At 34.3% G+C, this 18,257-nt stretch overlaps 1 protein-coding gene across 2 annotated transcripts in view; it reads right to left on the minus strand.

Annotated features, from left to right (window-relative positions):
• Positions 1–17,884, minus strand: part of EMB2734 (ARM repeat superfamily protein) — a 29,461-nt gene extending 11,577 nt beyond the window's left edge. The window contains exons 1-7 of one of the 2 annotated variants that reach the window (XM_086445969.1): positions 16,435–17,884; positions 15,673–15,876; positions 1,574–1,678; positions 1,361–1,426; positions 1,127–1,291; positions 630–704; positions 379–533 (exon numbers count right to left, since the gene is read on the minus strand). In XM_086445969.1, the coding sequence (XP_086302095.1) occupies positions 379–533; positions 630–704; positions 1,127–1,291; positions 1,361–1,426; positions 1,574–1,678; positions 15,673–15,876; positions 16,435–17,664 (2,000 nt within the window). In that variant the 5' untranslated portion in view covers positions 17,665–17,884. The remainder of the gene's footprint in view (positions 1–378; positions 534–629; positions 705–1,126; positions 1,292–1,360; positions 1,427–1,573; positions 1,679–15,672; positions 15,877–16,434) is intronic. The other variant, XM_086445968.1, reaches the window with a different exon arrangement.
• Between the last annotated feature and the right edge of the window lie 373 nt (positions 17,885–18,257).

An 18,257-nucleotide genomic window follows, 5' to 3' on the forward strand; every position in this document is an offset into this window, starting at 1 on the left:
ACTCTTCTTTGAACCAAGAAAAAGCTGATCTCCATGAACTAATGCATACACTAGGTTATGTAGCCATTATACTAGAAAGAAACTTTACCGGTGAATCAGAAAAAACAGCCAGCAACTTGGAAGATGGAAAGTAGGCAGTCCAAATCATTAATCTATATTGCGCTAGGTATTGAACCAATGATATGAGATGAGATCAAGTAAGAACATAGATACACCCAAAAGACATGGCAGCCTCAAAAGAAACTGCTAACATTCTGAACAATATAAGTACAAAAAAAATTAAACATTGCCAAACATGATTTAATAACTAAATGAACTTCTACTTATCAAAAAAAAAAAGACTAAATGAACTTCTAGATTCTAGAACTTAAGGCAAACCTCTCATCATCTGATTCATCTATGTCAGCATCTGAATCTGCAGAAGTAATGGTCACATCAGGTTTAAGCTGAGCAGATTGAATCAACGGAGGCATGACAACACTCATGTAGGGGAGGAAATCTTGCCCAAGGCACTTGCAGAGTCTGGCCCAAGCCTGTAACACGCATTTATGAGTTGATGTTAAACATGATACAATTGCAGAAATTTAAGCACATTATCCACAGGGGAACCTAGTTCGATGAGTACATACTTGTAGCATGTAACTTGTTGTTGGATCATCTGTCTCCATCTGAGATCCTTGCAACGTCATAAGAACCTCCATAACCTGGCATGAGATGGTAGAGAAAAAAAGAAGCTGTCAACCTAAGCAATCATGGAAATCATCTCGGCAGGGTCATCCTATCCAGATATTAGAAAATTCAAAGAAAAACACATATTAGCTCTAAGTTAATTTTGTTAACTAATAAAATAGCACTTGAATTAACAAACCTGACTCACAGAGACAGAGAGAGGAGGGAAAGAGATCAAATACAACTATAACATTTAAAAAACAAACAAATAAATAAATAAAATAAGACAAGAAAGATCAAACTGGTGCAAGCAAGCACATTCATCAGACCTGTCCAAGTCCAAATGGATGAGGTAAAGTAGAAAATAATATAATGAACATCTTGGAATTTTTCCACCCGTAAATTGAGACACTAACCACAAAAGAATCAAAAAGTAGCAAATGATATTCATTATTACCTGCTTAGCATCGTCCCTGAACTTGTCTTTGCCAACAGCCATTCCAACCAAACTGATGCACTCCATGGATTTGGCACGAAGCATGCGGTTAGACTTGTCAGTTGCATTCACCAAGATAGCTTTCAGATAAGGCATAACAGCGTCATAATACTTTTGGAAGTGCACCTGTGGAAAGACCAAGCTGTTTCAATTGCAAGACATTAAAAAAAACCTAAAGCTAGTTTCGAGAGGCACCTGTGATGAATCAGCAACCGACGCCAAAGCTGTCAACGCCCCCTCTTGCACCATTTGCTTTCCATTCTGGATTGAATGCATATAATATTAACTTACAGCCCAGCCTCAACTCTCCAACAAAGCGAACAATAGATATAGGTGCCAAATCCAGATATTTTGGGACAAGGCTTCAATGATGATGTATAATAGGTGGGGATGATGAAGATGACGTACCTGTAGGAGTACAAGCAACTTGCTTACTATCCCATCTAAGTATGGTGTTAAGATATCTGGTGTGCAGTTCTCACTGAAGTTGAGGACTGCTGAAGCTGCATGTGCCTACAAAAAAAAGAAGGGGGAAAATAGAAAACATGAAGCAAATGGTGTTCCTTCTAGAATGAAGAAATGAGATCACAATGATTTCTCAATCTTAAATACAGCAGTTCTTGCAAGAGAGAAAACATTAGCATAGAAAATTTATAAAATGGAATGCGGCATGCAACCAGTTGGTTCAATATGAATGCAGGTTAATACAAGAACACATCAAGCAACAGACATGAGCAAAATAACCAATAGTACCATACAAATATCAAGCCCATTTGTAATGCTTCAATCAAGAAATAAAATTTTCATTTATCCCCCATTCAAATAAGAAGTTTGGTCTAGATTTTTTTATTTGACATCCAATTTTATGACTGCCAATATTTTTTAGATACTCGTGGCAAGTCATTATTGCAATTAAAACTAACAAGTATTGTAGTGTTTAAAAAAAAAAAAAAAAAAAAAAAAAAAAAAAAATGTTGACTAAGTCAACTAAGGTTGACTCAAGTCAAGTCAACTATGATTGACTCAAGTCAAGTCAAGTCAATTATTGTTGACTAGTCAAATAACTTTGACTAAGTCAAATTAACTAAGATATTTGTAAGAAATTCTAAAAGAATTAGAATTTTGTAATATCTAGATATTTTTAAAAAAAATATCAAATAGAGATATTAGCTGATTTTTTTATTGTTGTTTCATTTTCTTTACACAAAGAAAGAAGAGAAAAGAAGGAAGAGAAAGAAAGAAAGAAGAGAAAGAAAAGAAGGAAAGGAAAAGAAATAAGGTAGGCCCTTACAACTATTTATAATGGTTTTAGTAAAGTATATGTATGTATATATATATGTATATTGCTGATTTTATAGTTATAAAAATTCAATTTGTTTTGTTTTTAAAAATAATTTTGACTTAGAAATTTTAAAGTTAAAATTGTTTTGTAAATTTTTAACAACATGCATATTATTTATACATATTTATATTATTATTTTTATTATTTTAAAGCATGCTAGTATTTGTTATTTTGTTTAAAAAGAATTATTACATGTTAGAAATTGATTTATACATGTTTATATGTAATTATACATACTAACAACAAAATACAGCAACTATGAAAGTTGCTATTTTTGTATTAAATTGACACCATGATTGTTGGATAGAATATAATAAAAAATAGTTGCTTTATACGTACGTTATACGTGTTTATACGTACGTTATACTTATTTATACGTATTAAATATAAAATACAGCAACTATAAAAGTTGCTGTTTTTATATAATATATTACTATGTTTATTTTAGTTTCATGCTAAAAAAATATTTGTTAATTTATACGTATTTTATAAGTACTTAATACGTATTTTATACGTATTTTGTACTTGTCAAAAAGAAAATACAGCAACTATATAAGTTGCTGTTTTTTTTTTACACAATACATATTTTGTTCACATTGTTATAAACATAAATGATTTTTGAATAAGTTAAACTGGTGGACAGTTTACTTTAATCATTTTAGTGATGGATTTCCAAGAAATGTTTCTAATTAAAAGTTGGGTAGAAAAGTAATTTATTAAAATGAATATGAGAACGAGTTCTCAATTGAATGTCGTGCTTTTAAAATACCCAGTTAGTGAGATGCTTCGGCGTATGCCGTATAAGACACGAAAAGGAGAGAAAATGTGAAGTGATGCTTCAGTCATAGACTGTGTAAGACACGAATGAGTGAAATGCTTCGACTAAGGGTCGTGTAAGACACGAAAGAAAGAAAAAGAAAAGAGAGATAAGACGGTACATTTAAGAGTGGACTGGGTATTTAAAACACGTGTATGTTTTATTTTTCATTACATTTTGAAAAGAAAATAAATACTTATATGTAGTATTTTAGTGATTTATTAAAGAGATTGTGAAAACCTATAAAGAATAACATGTTGTGATATTTCCGGAATGACGTGTTATTCTAGGATAACAGTTGCGTTGTTTGAGTTCTTATGTATTATGGGATGCATAAGAACACAACATCACAACAGGAATCCGGGAGTTTCTTTTCTATCTTTAATAGAGAACAAGATGTAGATAGTTGTATAATTGATAGAGAATATCGAGGATCACATGCACGCCAGATTGGCATAGATGAAGATGGCTAGTTAATGATCATTAATAGTCTAGAGTAGTCAAGAAAGAATGACCTACTTGATTTGGCCCGTTTCTTAAGGCCTTGGTCAACGGCCAACCTGAGCCGGAAAACAGTTACCCAAATTGTGGCAGAGGCTGGCCATAGAATCAGGAACTAACGGTGGGGTTCCACACTGGTGAAGTATTGGAATAATCGTATTTTGACTGAGATGTTCACATCAGTCGTGACCCTCAACTCTCTATTATAGTACTCTATTATTTGATGTTATATTATGAACAATTGTTTTCTTCAGATTTTTAAGTGTTTTAATTTCCTACTAAGTTTTATGACATCGGAGTTCAATTATTTTTAATTGTGTTGAATATCAAATATGCATGATTTATGAATTCTTAGAATGTTTAAACTGCATATAGGATGCTGTTATTTAGAATTGTAAGATTCCCCTATTGGGTAACTCCCCTGTTACTCACCCCTACGACATCAAATTTCAGGCGCACCTGGTTTAGGTGATCCTTCCGAGGAGGCTCAGTGCCAGGGCCTTATAGATGATCAGTCCAAGCTTCCAGGAGTGGAGCATGGGTATTACTAGTTATAAGTCTTAAACTAGAGTTAGGTTTAAGTCTTTAGCTATCGTTTTTGGTTATGTAATTATGAACACTATAGTATGTCATTACTGTTTTATGTATATATGTCAAGTGTTTTTGATGTTTGAGGATACGTGTCTGTTCTGTTGAGAAATGATCAGGTATGACATATAGTTATATTATTTGCCGTTTACGTTTATGAATTGATTATCATGATACGGGTTTTATATCATGCCTCGGGATTCAACTTGGGAATCATGAGGATTCGGGTTGAGTTTTTGGGGCGTGACAAGTATCACCAGAGTCACGGAAACAATAAACATTAATTTAGTAAGACCTTTCATGTGGAAGGTAACTGATAATGAAAATTACTACAATTTTATTTCATCAATGGCAAAATCTTCCCAATCGAGGAGAATTAATGGGGACATCGAATATTGAAGAGTAGATTTTAATTTTTATTTAGTTTTCTATTTTAGGACTTTAATTTTATGTTATTGAACTTATTTTGATGTTATATTAGCCTATTTTGTTAGTATAAGTGTTTAGGGGCAATTTGGTAACTTTATATTGATTTTTTTAATGAGTTTTCATAGGCTGGAAATATGCAAACTCAAGGGAAATAAAGTTAGAAGATTGAGACATAGATGGTATTCCTACTTTTGTTTTATTTAAGTTGTTTTAAGTTTATATACAACCATTGGATCTCCTTATTTTAGTTGGATGGTTGAGATTAGATATAGGGTTTAGAGAACATTATAAATATTTGTTTCTTGCTATAATTTTCTTCAATGATGAATAAAATTTGAGATTGAAACTTTTGATATTCTCATTAATGGTGTGGTATGAGGCCATTTTGGAGTGAATCCAATATCTCTTTCTTCTTCTAATCTTTCTTTTATTTTATTTTTTATTTTGTATTTTTTTAAAAGAAACACATTTTTTATTCATCAAATCTTCATTATTCATAAACCCTAATACAATCTATATAAAGAAAATAAATCAAGAATCCTAATCAAACTAAAATACCAAATAAATAAACCTAATTTTTGTAATTTTCTTTCTCATAATTTTCAAACTTTATTAAACCTAAGTAAAAGACAAACTAAAGTTTAGAAGAAGAAAGAGCTATTGGACTCACTCCAAAATGACCTCACATCACACCATCAATGAAAATATTAAAACCTTCAATCTCAATTTTATTCATCATTAAAGAAAATTACAGCAAGAAGCAAGTATTTATAATGTTCTCTAAACCTTAAATCTAATCTCAACCATCCAACTAAAATAAGGAGATCCAATGGTTGTAAATAAACTTAAAATTTAAATAAAACAAAAGTAAAAATACCATCAATGTCCCAATAAACTTCAACCTTTAATCCTCTCCTCACTTTCTTTAAACCTTATTTCATTAATCTCTTTTCCAAATCTTTAACCATTAATCATTTCCTTACCCTACAAATCTTTAACCATTTTCATTAGGATTGTGGACATACTTGCACAAGATCATAATTAAATTACCCTATCCTACCCAAATCCTTAACTCAATCCTAAATTAAATTCCCTAATACCTCTTATTTTCCCTTCCTCCCCATCATCGTTCTGCATCAAATTTGGTATCAGAGACTAAATTCAAACAACACAATTAGCAAATCGCGTTGATGGGAAATGGACTCAATAAAGATGATTTCAGAGGAGTTGAAATATATGTTGTCAGAATTACGTTGAACGTGCCACTCTCAAGCATATCTTCGGATTGTTTTGTGACCGTATTATAAAGGAAAATGAATAGCACAGGCAATTACGTGATACATGGTATGAAGAATTTAGACAACAAAACTTGTGCTTTAAGTGCAATCATTTTGAACACTTTAAATCTGAGTGCTCAAACAGGAATAATGAAGCAAATGTGACGAAAGTCCATCTTTCTAAACTCAAAGCCAGTAATGAAGAAATCTATGAACCTGATTTAAGTGATAGTGAGATTGAGGAGTGTGAGGTATCATTATTGGATCTTGAAGAAAATCATGAAGTAGAAATTATGTCAAAAGAGCCTAAAGATCCTTTGAAGACACCATCTACAGTTTTTGTTCATGATACAGTTGTTCCATCACTACTTCAAACTGACCTAATCATCTCAAACGGGTACAATTCTCATAATCATTCTCAAGCACTTTAAAACTTGATGATGAATTTTCTCCAACTAGACAAGAATAATGTGGAATGCAACTGCTGATGGAAATTACTACAATTTTATTTCCCAATGGCGAAATCTTCCCAATCGAGGAAAATCAATGGGGACATCAAATATTGAAGAAAGAGTTTATTTTTATTTTAGTTTCTACTTTAGGGCTTTAATTTTATTTTTTTGAGCTTATATTGATATTTTATTAACCTATGGTGTTAATATAGGAGTTTAAGGGCAATTTGATAACTTTATATTGATTTTTTTAATGAGTTTCATAGGCTGAAAATTCAAGGGAAACAAAATTAAGTGATTGGGACATAAATAATATTTCTGCTTTTGTTTTATTTAAGTTGTTTTAAGTTTATTTACAACCATTGGATCTCCTTATTTTAGTTGGATAGTTGAGATTAGATTTAGGGTTTAGAAAACATTATAAATAATTTGCTTCTTTTTTTCTTGATTTTCTTGAATTCTTGATTCTTGAAACCCCTCTCTTGATTCTTGATTTCTTAAAGTCCTAAATTCTAGAAACCTCTTTTTTTATTCTTAAATCCTTTATCTTTTCTCTTAACATGTAACCATCCTTAAAACCTTTTCACCATCTTATAATAATTGAAATAAAACTTTCATCCTTACCTTTTGGGTTTACCTTATCCTAACTCAATCTCAAATCCTTAATCCTTACCAAATCCTTAAATAAATTCTTAACCCAATCCCCAATCAGATTTCTCTAAATCCCCTATTTTTTCAAAATCAAATTCCCTTTTCTTATCTCTCCTATTGTCGCCCAAATCCTTAATCCAATCCCCAACCAGATCTCCCTAAATCATCTATTTTTTTGCCTAAATCAAATTCCATCTTCTTATCTCCCCTGCGTCACCTATAAAACTAGTTCAATGACACAATACAATGATAGGAGCCAAGAAAGAATATGACCATAATGCAAGATTATAATAATAATAAAATAACAACACTACTACCACTACCTACTACTACGACTAACAAATGCCCAGTCAATAATAACTTGCTTCAATAGGTATTCATAATTAAATCTCTATTGGTATGTGTCTTACAGGTAGACCAAGTAATTACTTGTCATTACCAATGCATCGATCCATATTGAATTTATTATTTTGCCCAAAAAGCATTCAAATTTCATGTATTAAATTAAATTGTCAATTTCAATTGATATATGTTGGAATATAAAATAGGCATGTCTGATCTGATTTGTTATCTTCTTGTTTTTTATAGGTGTATCTGGCCTCTGATCGATCATTCCATAGTTTCATACCACATACAGGTACTATAATTATGAGATCTCCACCTTCCTTTATACTTAGCTGATTTGGTTGAACTAAAAGCTCAAACATGATCTAAATCAATGGTTCTAGAGGCCTGTGAGGCTTACACCTCAGAATAAGGCTCATTAAAAACACCCCGAGGCATCAAGTTGAAACGCAAAAGAAGTTGAGGCCTACGAGTTACGCCTCAAACCATGAGGCACCTAAAAAGCATACACCTCAATGTGAGCCATACAGATTTTGGTTGAACAACCCAAAAGTAGAGAAGTGGAAAGATGGGAATAGACAAGATTCATTTCAGATACAGTACAAATAGAATCCGATCCCTTTTCATTTCTTTGTAGTTTTTTTCATATTCTATATTCTATTTCTTCATTCCCCCCTCCGTTACTTTATAAAGCCCATCTAAGTGATGTGCGCGGTACAAAATGAATGGTGCAGAACTCCTTTGGTTCACTTTATTAGCCTGGCTCATCCATAATATGTATGAATGAGAGTCCAATGACTCTGTTTCGTCTCGAACAGAATCAGAATGTAAAAATATTCCTTGAATATCTAGAGTCGTAGAAGTAAAGATGAGTTTCTTATCATTCAATGAGCATCTTGTATTTCATAAAAATTAGGGGCAATAATTAATTTTAGCTCGAATGGTTTGTAAGGGAACCCTGCCTTCTCTGATCCATTCGACACGTGCAATTTCTTTTCCGTCGATACGCCCCGCAATTTGTACTTGAATTCCTTTTGTATCCGCTTGTTCCGTTAATTCAATAGCTTTTTTCATTGCCTTGCGAAATGAAACTCTATTCTTTAATTGTCCGGCTATAAATTCTGCAAGAATATTGTTTCTTTTAAATAATGCATTTCTTCCTCTAACTTCTTATTCTTTTCTATATACTTTATTTCTTTATTTTTTCGAATCTAAGCAAAAAAAAAAAAAAAATTATAAAGTTGGGTTTTTTTTTTACTTATATTTCTTTGTTACTACTAGTATGCAATATAATTGGAATACTTAGAAATGCATTCAAATACAAAGTAATAATATATGCAAATAAAATCTTTGAGTTGCGTTGATTTGTAAATAATTTGTCGTATTACACATTATACAAATGAAGTTAATGAAAAAAATAATATTTAGTTTTATTTTTTCAATAAATATAAAATAGTTATTTACTGTAAAGACTTTTAACTATTCAAATACAAGAATAGCTAGGCTTTAGGAGGTATATGAATGATTGAGAAATCAACGAGGTAGCATCACTTCTTGATCTCATTAGTTCCTACCATTCTATCAAGAACGAGGAGATGGAAGAGGGTAGAGTGTGAGCAAGGATAAAAGATTCTCGGTTCAGTCTTTCCATAAAGCTCTTTTGCCCTCTTTTAATGTGATATTTCTGAAAACTGTTGTGTGGTCTCCTCTTGTCCCTTTCAACTCCAAATTTTTTATGCCTTTGCAAATCGAATAGGGAATCAGGGAATCACATTCTTATTCACTGTCCTTTCTCAACTTGTATTTGCTCTTATTTCCTTTCTCTTTTCCAGTTGGAATAGGTTTTTCCTAGGAATGTTTTGTCTTTGTTTTTGGGGTGGACTCAGAACGTCTTCTCCCACAGAAAGAAGTACATTTGGGATATTCTTCCTTTTGTTGTTTTTTGGGGGCTTTGGTTAGAGAGGAACAAAAGGGTGTTTCAGGAGGAGTAGACCCCTCATAATGTGATCTTGAAGATTTTGGGTTTGGTGTTCTTGTGGAGTAAATTAAGCAAGGACTTCGCAGGGATCTTTTTTGAGGATTTTGTTTTTAAATGGGATTCTCTTTGTACCATTTAGCTCGTAAATAGGTTCCTTGCTTGCTTTTGTTATTTTATTTTTTTGTTCTCTCTCTTTCTATTCTTGTAAAAGGGGCCATCTCGGCCTCTGTTTGGTTTTTTTTTTAACAAAATGTACACTTATCAAAAAAAAAATATTCAAATACAAATTATTTCAATTTTACCAAAACATAAGATAATATTTTATACCATTGTTTATCATAATGGATTAGAACTTGAAATTTGATAGTGACGTTGCGGTAGCGTGTAAATCAATAGATTCAATTGACAAATAAGCTATGGAAGGAAATAAAGCAAAGAACTAAAAAGTAACTAAGAGGGAAAAGATAATTGAATTGTTATATTTGAATTGATTGAATTTCATTTCTGAAGCTCCTTATATAGATAACTTAATCATAAAACTTAGAAACCTTCTAAAGTACAAAAAATTAACTTCCTAATCTATCTACAACACAACAACTTTTTAATCCTAATCCTATTATAACTCAATTTGGACACTTCTAAGCACTAGGGCTATCAATGGATCGGATCGAGGTTGATTTGGTACGAATCCAATAAGGATCGGATCCGAGACTAATCCAATAAATATCGGATCGAACACATATCATATCCAGTTTTATTGGATCTCAATATTTAGACCAGATCTGACCCATTAACATTTGGTTGGGGTCCGACCTGGCCAAACCCAATTTATACATATAATCTAAGTAAACTTCATATTTCTCAACAAATGTATCATATAATTTATTTACTTTCTGGCGTATTATTGGATCGGGTCCTTATCAGATCGGGACATGATTGATCCATAAACAAATTTAGACACGCCTGTGAGGTTTGTGTTTTACACCTTGAGGTTTACGCCTCGAAGCACAAGTTAAGCGCCTTGCCTCACACTTCAGCATTTGAAGAACATTGATCTGAATCTTATCATCCATCCACCCTTAATGAAGCTCAAAGTATGTATTTGACTTGACAGCCAACCCACTTGTCCAATTTATGTGCCATAAAGACAAAATAACTATTCGGTCGTGTTTGCCTCCGTCTTTATAGGGAACTCCCACCAAGAGACTAGGATCCCCTTTCCCACGTCTCAAAAAGTAAAGAAGTGTCCTAAAACTCAAAAAAGTGAGGTCTCAACTCTAGAGAAGTCACACAAGGCTCTCTCTCTCTCTCTCTCAACATTTTTTTACCTAACATGGATTTCACTTCAATCATTGAAACATCAGTGAAGTATATACATACTTCTCTTTTACAAAACAATATTTTTTTTGCCTAATGATGAATTTCACTTTTTTTTATTGATAAGTTACTCAATTTCACTTCAATTATCAAAACATTAGTTATATATATGGGTCAGGATCACTTGACTCCTAAGAATGACTCATGAAAAAACACATGATCCCAACCCTTTAAATGCAAAATCCAATGGTTGAGATTTATCCTCGGGATAAGTATCTCCAAGATTTGTGTTATCAAGATACTCATAAATATCAACAATTGGATGTTGTGTTTAAAGGGTTGGGATCATGTGTTTTTTTCACGAGTCATTCTTAGGAGTCAACGGATCCCAACCCTATATATATCTTAAGCTTTAATAGCTGTATATGGGCATGTTCTCTATTTTTCAAATCAATAGTTAAATTAGCACGTATGACTACTTATTTATTTAGTTGTTAGGTAGTTTAAGCAATTTTTTGTGGTTTATTTTGGATTAGTTCATGTAAAAGATAATTTAGACTTGAAACTATTTATGCAGGTAGATCTGGAAATCATGTACTTGTCTCTCTTTTTTTCATTTCTTATATTTTATAATTATGAAGTCCATTCAATTATTAAAAGATGAAGAGAACTAAATAAAAATGGTGATCATCATACCAAATTCTCAAAATTCTCTTTGAATTTCATCTTCGTTCTTTCTTGGAATAATCAAAAAAAAAAAATTTATGAGTAAATAGTTGAAGTTTATTTTACTCTATGATTGCTATTTTACTCTAGTACTGATTTTCGCAAAGTATAATACAATTTGTGATATGGTGTTTAATTTTTCAAAGATCGCAACGATGAAATATTTGTTACTTTTTTTAGTAATGTCAAGATTTTGTTTTATGATTTGTAGTTGCCTCGATAGGTGCAATTTCTATGGCTCGTCCATAATAAAGATTTAGAAAGAAAAATAAAAAAACAAATTAAGTATTTCGTTTGTTTTGCCTCTACTACATCAGATTTGCCTTGCATTGATATCAGACAAAAAGTATGAAGCCTAAATCCATGTTAGCATCAATGTCAAACAAACAACATTGAAGTTAATCTAACTCAAGATTTACCATCACAAAGATCAAGGAAAATCTAATTCAAGATGTGCAAAACGATTTTTATTGCGACCAAAGATACCCTTCATGTTTAGCACACCACTTCACATGGCAACATTAATTTTTTTTTTTTTTTTTTTTTTTTTTAATGTGTAAACTGAATTTGTACCCACAACCTCTAAGCTGCGCTGTGTTATGCCAACCAACTAAGCTATGGGTCCAATCCCCCATTAAATTTTGAGTTGCCCCGAAACTTGAACCAAAACCTTTTTGACATAAGCATTAACTTTGTATTTGCTGCAATTATTTTCCAGCAAATTAATTCTACCAAAAAGAGGCCAAAAGATATATTTTATGGTCAATCTCAATTGATATATGTAAGAATAGAAAATAGGCCTATTTGGTCTTCTTTTTTTTTCGGTTTCTCTCATCTGATTAATAATTCCACAATTTAGTACATGTTGTGACTATCATGGTTTAAGATTTCGTTTCATTTTGTTTCGCCCAAAACGTTTTGGTTTTTCAACTTTCCGAGACGAAACACCTATGGAATCGAAATATTCAACAAAATATTGATTTTTTGGTTCAAAATTTTCAATTTCTCTAGATCTGGAAGAAAGGGAAGTCTGGAAACACAAATCTGGAAGAGAGAGATTTCAGAGAAACCTGTACCTAGATCGTCGTCTCTGGAGTTCATGGTAGGTCTCCTCTTCTTCTCCATCCTCTTTCTCTAGGGTTTTTTCCACACAGTTGTCTTTTGAAGAGATGACTTGCCCTTGACCACAGTCACCTCTCAAAGACTCAAGTATTTAAGCAAACCCCCTCCATATTTAGATACTATTTGAAAAATCCCTGTATTTTCAAACTAATTACATGTCCCTTGACTTCAGTATCCTCTGAAAGACCTATTTTAATGTTTGATTGTTTCGGAATGTTTCAGTTTTGTTTCAATTTTTGAGAAACCTGAAATAGATGAAATGATATTTTAAACCCTGATAACTATGATTGCGCACCTTCCCTCATATTTAGCTCGATTGGTTGAACCAAAGGCTCAAGTGTATTCTAAGTCTTACCATCACCCAACCAGATTGAAGCTCCAACTATGTTTTGAAAGCCAACCCTCAGGTTTATGTACCATACAAAAAGCATAAATTAACTTTGCATATTTAGCAAGCCGTTCAAAATGCACCATAATTATTATTTTTTATGCGTAAATTGGATTTGAACCCATGACCTCAAAGTTGCATTGCAATATGCCAAACCACTCATCAGGTTTGCAAATAATACAAAAGGCACGGATTAACTCTTCGTGTTTAGCTCAAGATTTCACATAGCCGCATAATAGGTAAACTGGACTTAAACTCATGACCTCAAAGTTGCATTCAATATGCCTAGCAACCGAGCTATGCGCCCAAGCCCCCAATAAATATTCAGCTCCTCAAATTCAATATACAGCTAAATGCACAAATGATTCCGTACCAATCATCATAGGACATCCAATAAAAGACATAAGAGACCCTACAAAAACATATCAATGTGTTTACTACAAAAGGATAGGCGAGAAGGGGAAAAGTTTTGAAGCGGCTAGTCTCAAATAGTAAGCATAACTGACCATGATGAATGATATGCTTCATATACAAACAAACTGATTCAAATATGCACCCCAAAGTAGAAAAGGTTGTCTCTTCCTTGCCTAGCTAGCAATCAGAAAAAAGATAACACTAGGAAGCATTCGCATTATTAACCATTTCTCTGAGATCCTACTCACACTATTTTGTTCCACATTCAGATTTGTAAAAGAAACAGTTCCAACCTTACAGGGACTTCCAATAAAAGAACCGGTTCCAGCTACTTGGGGTTATGATTGGTGCTTCTTATAGACCAAAAGGATTATGCGACTGGTTAAGGAGAGCTTCAAGAGACGTCTTCGAGGAAAAAGGGTCATATTTCCAGAGGCAAAATGACATTGATCACCAACAACCTCTTAACCTTCTAGTCTACTAACTATAGCTCTTCACTACGTTGGTGTTCATAATTAATAGATTGGAATGGTTGATCAAGGAACTTCTTTGGAAGGCAGGGAAACAAAGTTTAAAAGACCATCTGTTTAGGTGGAAGAAATTGTGTACGTCAAGATATAGTGGAAGTCTAGAGCTAAAGAAAATAATGATTTGATAGATCTAAGAAAGTATAAGACATGAATGATACTTTGATAGGCAAATGGCTACAGAGATGTGGCAAAGAAAAGATCATGAAGCATGTCAAGAAGGGTAGTTCAGGATAAATATGGGATAAGAGGAAGTAAGCATGATACCTGGGATCAAAAGCTGGCCTTCACCCGTATGCTTATCTTGGGAAAAATAATTGTTGATTATGGTAATCAAATGAGATTTGAAGGACGTGTGAGCCCCAGAAATCAGGTTTCATTATTTGTTTGCTTAAAAGATACTAAAGACTCATAGTAACGAACCGTTGCGTGTACAATGAGTGCCACTTCTCCTAGGATTTACGTTTATGGAGAAATTTCAAGAGGACTACAAGAGGAGCTAGTGGCGAGATCCATGGAGAAGCTTCATAGTGAAAGATTTCCACCTCACTACTTTTGTCTCTAAGCTCATATGGAGGGCTATGATTCTTTCTACAGTAGCATTCTCATGTGGATGACAATTCCAGACAAGTCCTTACCGTCAACAATCTGATTTCATAAAAGAAGAATTTTGCTAATACTTGCCATTTTTGTAAGCATGATGGAGGGTCCACCAACTTCCTCCATTGCTCATCGGCGACAGCGATTTGGAATACCTTCTTATCCAATATGAGCACTTCTTGGAGCTTCCCGAGATCTCCAATAGAGACACTTATAGAGTGTAGCCTCTTGGCCTTTCTTGATTGAGTAAGGGTGAAAGACCCATCGGAGCTGATCCCCTAGCAGTGTGCTGTGTAAATTGGAGAAGATTCATTAGGTCTATTGGAAGAAAAAAGATGCAGAGGCCAGTTTCCTTGGATCCAAAGCTTTCATCTTATATAGGGATTCTATCCTCGGTTTTGGGCTTGTTATTTTTTGGGTGTACGGTGTTTAAGGAATTCAAAGGGGTCTTCTTTAAAGATTTTTTGGCTAGGTGAGACCAAATTTATTGTCTTAAATCCCCTTAGTGCTTCTATTTGTCTCATTTCTCTTGTCGGTCTTCTCAACCGCCTTAATGAAATAATTTTTACCTACCCCAAAAAAAAAAAGATTCTATCCTCCCCACTAGCAAAGGTCTCAGGTTCAAGAATCGTTTCTTTAGGAGAAGAAAAACATCTCTAGAATTGCAATTTTCCATTCTGATTTAAGTGAATATCCCTCTCACTCTCTGTTTCATTGTGGCACCACCTTTTGGGCCTTTCCATCTTCAATAAATTACTTATTAATAGACATATATATATATGAACAACAAAGGCAAAATGCAATCTCCCATAAAGACACGGATAGTGGGCATGTACAAAGATAAAATAAAAATGCAAATTTCATCTGTGCAATCAGTTCCTAACTAAGAATCAATACTAACATAACAATAATTTAATGCCAAATGTAGTTGTGTCAAGGAGAGAAATATACAACATAATAGTTCTCCCTTATGGGGAAATTTCAGTACCAAACAATAGATAGATAATCAATCATAAGGCATGAATATACTAACCTGCACTCGAGGATTCTGGAAATCATCCATAGCTCCAGCTAGCGCAGGCAGCACCCGTTGATGGTATTGAACTTGCAAATCTGGGCCCAAATCCGTAGACAATTGCCCGATTGCATTAATGGCTGCCCAACGCACACGTGGGTGAGGATCTTGGAATGAGTTCAAAATCATACCCAACACATGCTCAAGATTTTTTATCATTACCTGCATAAAAACAAGGTATGGAAGGGGGCGAGTGAGAGTTAAGAGAGAGAGAGACCATAACCAAAATCATGAATCAATCTATCTAACATACACAGAATAACAGCAAGAAGCAACAAATAAAATCAAATAATTCATTTCTTCTCTCTTTAGAAGTTATTCAAGAGTTGGCCCTTTTTGGGCACGACTTGCTCAGCGGCAAGGAGAATTCTTTAGAGCCTAAAGACATTTGCAATTTGTTGGGGTTTATGGAAGAAGAGGAATAATGGAATGTTTCAAACCAGATAGCAATTGTGTCAGGATATTACCAATTCAATTCTGGGTTTTCTATTTTTTAATATAAGATTTTTACCTAACTTGGAGGTATCTTTTAGGATTTTGTGGAATAGTTTCCGAGGTGTGGGTTGTGTCATCTGTAGCACGTGTTTTTGTAATTTGTAACATTGGCTGGTCTCCTCGACCTCCTTTCTAGTGAAATTTTACTTGTAAAAATAAAACCCACCAAGAATCAAATACCAAAATAGTTAAGTAAACAAGAAATAAAAAGTACAGCTTCAATACCTTTGAACACCCTTCAGCAATCTGAGCAAGTGTAATTAATGCCGCATGGTGTTTCTGCCACTCAGGAGCAGCAAAATACGCTGGCAAAAGCTCTGAGGCAACTGGAACAATTGTATTCCCACCCAATGAAATCGAAAGCCTATCTAAACACTCTTGTCCGACACTATAATTACTGGTCTCCCCAGCATCTTCATCTTCGCTCTCCGCACTGTGCCACATAGGATCATCTTCAATATCTAGTAACATCTTCATCAGTATAGAAAACAACCTGCTTATAAACTGCGGAAGCTTCCGCATCATTCCGGGAGCCCGTTCCCTTGCCTCAGCAAGTGTGATCACAAACTCAATTGCGAGATGACGAGTTCCCTCCTCAAGGGATTCTGCCTCAGCAATCTGCAACATCGACCCAATTACATCCACCAATTGTCGTCTCAAGAACTTTGGCTCTGCCCCCGCCAATTCAATCAACAACTCCAGAGCTTCCTGTGCAGTCGCCTCTTGACCACAGTTCAATGCCTCAGTCAAAGTCTGCATCATCAATGGTAAAAGATCTTGGAACCGATCACGATCCGAAGGACTGGATAAACACTGTATGAAATTAATAGCTGCCCCAAGAGCTGCTATTCGAACATCAGAATTGGATGAATTTGTCAAACACTTTAAGAACACCGAATGTAGTGTACTCAGATAAGGAATTAGGGTTTCTCCAATAAACTGAGACAATTGAGCAAACATCAAGAGGGCAGATTCTTGAAGTCGAGGCGATTCAGATGTGACACATTGAAACATAAAAGGAAGAAGCTCTGGCCAACCACCATCGGGTAAAATCCCCGAAGCGAGTTCCGAGACCGTGTCGCAAAGCTTCTTTGTGATCGTCTTCGCTTCTTCTTGTTGAACACAAACCAAGAGATGCGATTTCAGAGCAGATTGAGTCGATTGAGATAAACGAGGCCAGATGTAGGAATCATCGCAAGTTAACTGCTTTCGAAGGAGAATCGCAGTCATCGCTCGAACCTCAACGTGAGGAGAAGTTTGAAGAAAATGAGCGAGTTTTAACGACAAAGCATCTGGTTGGTTTTGTTTGCAGAGATTGAATAGGGTTTCGGCTTGAGATCGCTGTTCGTTACCCGTTGACATGAGATGAGAAATTAGGGTTTCGAAGGGAGCTGGATCAGGTCCAAGGATCGCTGCAAGTTGAGCTTGTTGGAGCTGAGACGATTCGGAATCCATGAGAACGAAATTTAATATTTTTTTGGGTTTTTGCAGAGGAGATTGGATTGAAATATCGATGGAGGCGCTCTCACTCTGTTTCGTCGCTTGTCCTGTGGGAGAGCGAGAGGGAGAGGGGGAGAGAGAGAGAAGAAAAAATGAGGGTTTTGGGGGTTTCGATTGATAGGTTTTTGTGTGGGGTTGAGAGGTTGGGAATTAGGGTTGGATTAAGAGGGGGTTAGGGTTATTTAGGTTAAGACGTGTAAAGGGTGTCATTAGCTGTTCGATTATATATTAGATTTTATCTGTTTTGGAGGGAAGATAGACGGAACCATTCCATTTCGACGAATATGCCCCTTTGTCTTAGTGACGTAACACGTGATGGTGTATTCTGATGCACGTGATAGTCATGGTGTTATATTCGAAAGGTTCGGTGAATAGTGGAACATGGTAGCACCTCGACGTGGGAATGAGGAAGACTTAATATAGGGATCAACGTCATGGCATTGGATAGGATGCACTTTGGATCGGCCCAAATCGAGAATCAAACCAAATTTATGTATTTTGGATTGGTTTGATTCGATTTTTTATCTCATTGATTTGATTCAATAAGA

This window comes from Akebia trifoliata, chromosome 6, assembly GCF_017979445.1.
Source record: "Akebia trifoliata isolate Shusen 1 chromosome 6, ASM1797944v1, whole genome shotgun sequence".
NCBI lineage: Eukaryota > Viridiplantae > Streptophyta > Magnoliopsida > Ranunculales > Lardizabalaceae > Akebia > Akebia trifoliata.